This window comes from Canis lupus, chromosome 26 (assembly GCF_003254725.2).
Source record: "Canis lupus dingo isolate Sandy chromosome 26, ASM325472v2, whole genome shotgun sequence".
Taxonomy (NCBI): Eukaryota; Metazoa; Chordata; class Mammalia; order Carnivora; family Canidae; genus Canis; species Canis lupus.
Genome location: NC_064268.1, coordinates 7,570,573 through 7,576,572, shown reverse-complemented (window position 1 = coordinate 7,576,572; position 6,000 = coordinate 7,570,573). Strand labels below are relative to the sequence as shown.

Genomic DNA, 6,000 nt, shown 5'->3' with positions numbered 1-6,000 from the left:
TTGGAGTTGTAGTTAGAGGAGCTGGTGGCTTCCTTTTCCCTTGGAAAGTGCCTTAACTTGGCAGAGCCAGTTTCCACCTCCGCGGATGTGAGGTCTCAGTGAGAGAGCAGTGTTCTCAATCTTGTTTCCACACTAGAAAAATCCCTTTGGTATTCAGAGACTCAGTCTTCTCATCAAGAAAATGGAGATCCTCACCACTGTGCTCAGCAACACCAGGGACCAGCTGTTAGGACGCGGTTCCGGGCTCAGCCAGAGAAAGCAGGGCCTGGGAGGGAGAAGGAGCCCCACCTCCACCCACCACGTGGAGCGCGGGGCGGAGTCCGCACGGCGCCGCTGGGCCGACGCCTCCCCAAGGCCACGACACCCGCGAGCGGCACCACCTGGCCCCCGCGTCCCGCAGCATCCCCCGCAGCCCCGAGCACGGGGGGCGGCGAGGGGCGGGGCCTTAAGGCGTGGCCTCCGGCGACTTTCCTCCCCGCCCCCCTCCCGCTTTTTTTGTCCGCCTAGTTTCGGAAAGGCTCCTCTGCGCCTTTAAGAGGCCGACGCGGCCCGCCGATTGGCCGAGACGCGCCGGTGACGTCACACCGGGGCCGGCGCCGAGGCGGCCCCGTCGGCCCGCGCCCTCCCCCTCCCGACCCGCGGCGCGCTCGCGGACAGTCCGCGCGCGGGCCGGGCCGGGCCGGCGCCCAGTCAGCGTCGCTCGTCCGCGTAGCCCGGAGCCCCGGGGGATGCTCCCGGCCCGCACCCCCCATGGCCGCCGACGTCTTCATGTGCTCCCCGCGCCGGCCCCGCAGTCGGGGCCGCCCGATGCTGCTCAAACCTCAGGTGCCTGAGGACGACGACGACTCGGACACCGATGAACCGTCCCCGCCGCCCGCCTGCGCTTCGGCCGCGCCGGCCCGGGCCCACGCGAGCGCCGCGCCGCCGCCGCCTAGGGCCGGGCCGGGCCGCGAGGAGCCTCCGCGCCGCCAGCAGATCATCCACAGCGGCCACTTCATGGTGTCGTCGCCGCACCGCGAGCACCCGCCCAAGAAGGGCTACGATTTCGACACGGTCAACAAGCAGACGTGCCAGACCTACAGCTTCGGCAAGACCAGCTCTTGCCACCTGTCCATCGACGCCTCGCTCACCAAACTCTTCGAGTGCATGACCCTGGCCTACAGGTAGGGACCCGGCGACCGGGCCGGCCCCACCTCTCGAGCGGAGCTTCCTACTCTGTCAAAACCAGCGCGGAGGGCTCGACCGCGGGAGGACCCCCGGGACGCACGCATTCCCATTGGTTCTTGCCCCTTTGGGAGAGTTTCTGGGTCTGGGATCCTCGGTGGAAGCCAAGAGGGGTCGGTGTCCCGGGCTCTTCCCCTGCTAGCAGTGTTTGGGTTCTTCCGGCTTCACGTTCTCCATCCAGGCCCTCCCCTCTAAGGTCCTGAGGCCAACGATTTGGAACACGAAAGAGGTGTAAATACAGGCCGCCCCTTGGGTTATTCGACTCTCCACGCCTTCCCCCAGACGCCTTGTGTGTTCCCGGCAATATCGAGTAGTGGTTAAGAGCACCTGTCCAAGGGTGGCTTACGTGCTGGTTCCAGTATTTCATAGTTGTGTCAAATATCGGAGCCTGTTTCCTCCTTTGTGAAGGGGGGGTGACAGTAGTATCAGCCTCCATTGGCTATTTTGGGGATGGAACGAGAGAGGTATTGCTTATTCCAGGACTTGACACAGTTAGATACTCCATAAATGTTTGCTCCTTTTCTTATTGTCCCTTTAGTGGGAGACTGGGTCTCCTCACATCCACTTTGAAGACCCTCTCCCACCTTAGCAGCCACCCTAGGTGCCTCCTAGGTAGAATTTGGGAACCACAGCTGTTGGAGGTCTGCCCTCCTGGCAAGTTGGAAGGTTCTCTGGTCAGCCCTGAAACATTATATGGAGATGGCATTATGGAGGGCAGGCATCCCAGACACCATTCTGACATGTGGACCCGGCTCTCGGCAGAAATCTCTATTTATCTAAGTCACAGATATGCCTGGCCCTCGTGAGTTAAAATGTCTTTCCACCCTCTCCTTCCGTGGGTTAGGGGTTATGTTATGTTAGGGGTATGTGCCAGGTGACTTCTGCCTGAGCAACAGAACTTCTTTGGGCTAGCTGCAGTGTAGAACAGTCCAGTCCTGCACAAAGCTCACAATAGGATCTCTGCTGAGTGGGGGCTGTTCTTTAGTAACTGAACTGGCTTGCGCTGTCTTAGGTCTTCTCTGCAGGCAGCACAGGGAAAGTTTCCTGGGAGAATGCAGAAATAGTGTAAAGAAAAATAGGTACATCCCCTCCCCCCCCCCTTTTTGGAGAGCCTTTAAACCCAGATATATCCAAGTTAAAACATTACACATTTACCTCAAGTTAAAACATGGCTCAGGGTGGCATTTTCCCTCTTTGGAATAAATGATTAGTCAACTTGTTCCTTTGTTATGTTCCTGAAACGAACCCTCCCACCCCCACCCCATTTCCTCTCTTGAAGGTTTCCCTGGTGGTTTGTTTGCCACATGGCTGCAGAGTATTACCCAGAGCTCTCCTCCCATCCCCCTTGCATGGCACATTGGTTAGGCTCTGCTCCGATTCTCTGGTCTTGCCAGTTTGAGCTGGCACTGAGCCTGTGAAGATGTTCTGGGTTTTTTGTTTTTGTTTTCTTTTAATGGTATTGAGATTACAGGCTTTGGCCCTCTTTTAGCCCTGCTTACTCGGTCTTGAATTTTGAGCACTTTATTGGAATCAAACCCACCTAGATTGTAGCATGTGCCACAAGAGCCTTTTCCAACAAAATTATAGGTGAAGGACAGGAATGTGTTTTATTAAGAGGACTTAATCCTTTTCTTTCTTTTAATATAAACTTCTTCATGTACTGGGAGAGAAGGGATGATTAAGTAGCAGGAGGCATGAGTAGAAAGCTCTCACCTAAGTTCTGCTAAAGGAAAAATAAACCAGGCTTCCCTTTGCCCTCAGTTTGGATAACCTAAAGGCTTATTATTAAATAACACCAAAGAATTTTAGTAATGGCATTTTTTCCCCACTTCTTTCAAAAATATCTTGGCAGCTGGCCATTGCTCAATTAAGTTTCTTGATTGCAAAATGCACCCCTACCTTGCTCTTCAAGACCTCCAGGCCCCACTGGCTCTTTTGCTTTTCTGCAGTTCCCTATGGGCAAGGCCTGCCACTGCAGGTCACCCCAGTGGGTATCTGCCTAGTAATTCTCATGAAGATACTCTTTGTCTCTCCGTGTGAAGCTGATTTGCCTGGCCCCAAATTTAGTTGGCAGTGTGGTACAGATTGACGGAGGAATGACTCAAAACCAGTTGTCTGGGCTGTAGCCTCTGGCACAGAGCAGCAGGAGAACAGAAGTGAGTTTCTGACCTCAGCTGTCCTACCATGACCACTCACTGGCTTTCAGAGAAGGGGGGTTGAGGTGGGGGCAGGGAGGGAAGCAGACTTGATCTCAGACTGCCCTTTCTCTGGGGTTCGAGCTTTCACCACTGTTTTCCAGGTTTTCTCCTTCTCCTTGGGCCTAGAGGAAAGCCAGTAGGGGCTCCTCCTCTGCGTGACTGTTTCTGGCCTAGGCTCTTTGTAACCTCAGCTTCCTGTCTGTCCCCTGGCCTCTTGGTTCTGGCTGCCTAACTCTCCCTGGTACACTCTGTGCTTTTTTTTTTTTTTTTTTCTTGGTTTGGTTTCCTGTTAAACTGCTGTCTCCCAGCTGTTTCCAGATGAGGTTCAACAGTTCTTTGGGGGAGGAGCTAAGTGCAGGGGAAGTTGTGGTTATTTTTTTCCTCATTCCTGTGAAGTGGTCCAGGAATTCTGAATATAATCCATTCCTGAACACACAAAGTCTTGAACTCTTAAAGGGTCTTTGGCAAGACTGACTTTGGGTGAGGGAATAGGGTGTTTAAGAAATGGGGACTGCATGTGAGTGTGCCCAGTGGCCCGCCTGCCAAGAGGATTCCACCTCCATATCTGGCCTTAGAATCTTTGTCCTTCCCGCTCTGTGATGCTAAATAGCCCCATAGCGAGAAACATTTTGACTTGGTCCTACAGTGTGTGCTCAATTAGGTGATAGATGATATGAAAAAAGCCCATGGTTTTTCAGAACCTTCCTGTCTGCCACTTTAAAATGGGGAGGATAAAACTGCCCTGCAGGTGGGTGTGAGGGTTAGCTGATAGGATGTCTGTGAATGTGGCTAGTACCTGACAGGCAAGGGGGGGCTTTGCAGGCTGAGTCCAATTCTCTGTCCTCGCCCAGCTGACGTTTACGAGGACCAAGATTCCTCATCTATAAGCTGAAGGAAATAACGTGTCTGACTGGGGTCTGTTAGTGTGGCTTCCAAATGCCTGCTTGATAAATACTAAATAGATGCATTCTTACTTTGCCCATGCCTTCCAAGCTCCACAATGGAGCTATGTACTTTAGAACATAGTTCATGGTTCTTGCCCTCTTAGCATTTTAAGGAATGTCACACATGTAACTCACCCACACAGATTCTGATCACATCTAGTATAGATAGTTTTTTGTGTTTGGTGTTGGTTTCACTTCTCTACCTTTTAATGTAACTCTTGATTAGGGATCCTAGGTGGGAACGTCTCCAGAGGGTAAGAGATAGTCTTTTTATGTATTCACGGTGAAGCAAGAACTTTCTGGACAACAGGATTCTGCTCCAGTGGATATCTGAAGAGACCTTTTACTTCAGGGCCGTAAAAGTAAAAGCCTTGGGATACAGATTTCCAAAATGTACCCCTGTAATACATGCTCTGTATAGTAACCCTGCCTAGGGTCAGGACTCTGCTGGACTAAGGAATTGCCAGGATTAAAGGTTTGGAGCACAGTATCCTCCAAATTCTAGGTTATCCATAGAGGTACTTTCTAATGCTAGGCATGGTAACTAGTTGTCATTGGGAACCATGTACACAAATTACTAAATTTATTCTTCTGCCACCATGCCAAAGATAAGCAGCTTTTGTTTTGCACTTTTTTCAGTTTTTGATCATTCTGTAGTATGCACTGAAGGGCAGGCAATGAGATGGGAATGGGGCCATGGGATGAAAGATAGTCTCTGTCCTTGAGGAGCTCACAAACTAGGAGGTAGGGGACAGGTAAACAGACAGTAGTAGAATAATTAGCAAGGGTTGTGATAAAGAATGTGAGCCAGCTCTGACAGCAGTGCTAAGATGGAGAGCATGTATGTGTTTACATAATTGCTATCAATGTGGACGGTTTCCCCTGACATCAGGGTTTAATACTTCCCTCCCCTTCCCTGTGTTAACTGTCAACAATTACAGACCATATTCCTCAGTAGGAAGCCCCAGTGTTCCTTTTCTCTATCTTCTTCCCTTTAGTAGTCCAGGAGCAGATTTCCTTTTGACTAGAGGCTGACTGGCTAATTGCCATCCTGATGCAAGAGCAAAGAAAAGTGATAAAATTGGGAAGAGCCTGGGAAAAGAGGTTAGAGGAGAAGATGGAGGGAGTTTATTTTGCAAGGGTGGAGAAGGGATGGGGATTCACACTAACTGAGCAGTCCTGTGTCCTAGATTTTCTTTCTGTTATCTATCTATCTATCTATCTATCTATCTATCTATCTATCTATCATCTATCTATTTATATTTATTTATGAGAGAGAACATGTGTACGAGAGGGACAGAAGGTGAGGCAGACTCTTCTCTGAGCAATGAGTCCCAGGACAATGATGTGGAGGTCTATCCCAGGGTCCTGGGATCATGACCTGAGCTGACTCAGATGCTTCACCGACTGAGCTGCCCAGGTGCCCCTCTCTTTATGTGATCTTAAGCAACTCTCATAATAGCCTTCTCAGGTGGATGGTGGTAGAGTCCTCATTTTTCATATTAAAAAAACAACCCTCCTTCCCCAAGTTTAGAAGTTAATTTGCCCTGTTACTGAGGTGTCCAAGACAGTATCTCTGAAGCTGAAAAGTTTCCTCTCTCACCTGTTCAACAGAAGCCTGCAGTCCTATTAGG

General features: G+C 51.0%; 1 protein-coding gene across 2 annotated transcripts in view; it reads left to right on the top strand.

Moving 5' to 3' along the window:
• Positions 1 to 632: 632 nt before the first annotated feature.
• The window catches only part of LOC112676497 (MLX interacting protein), a 59,690-nt gene continuing 54,322 nt past the window's right edge, over positions 633 to 6,000 (top strand). For both annotated transcript variants that reach the window (XM_025473821.3, XM_025473820.3), the window contains exon 1: positions 633 to 1,163. In XM_025473821.3, the coding sequence (XP_025329606.1) occupies positions 751 to 1,163 (413 nt within the window). In that variant the 5' untranslated portion in view covers positions 633 to 750. The remainder of the gene's footprint in view (positions 1,164 to 6,000) is intronic.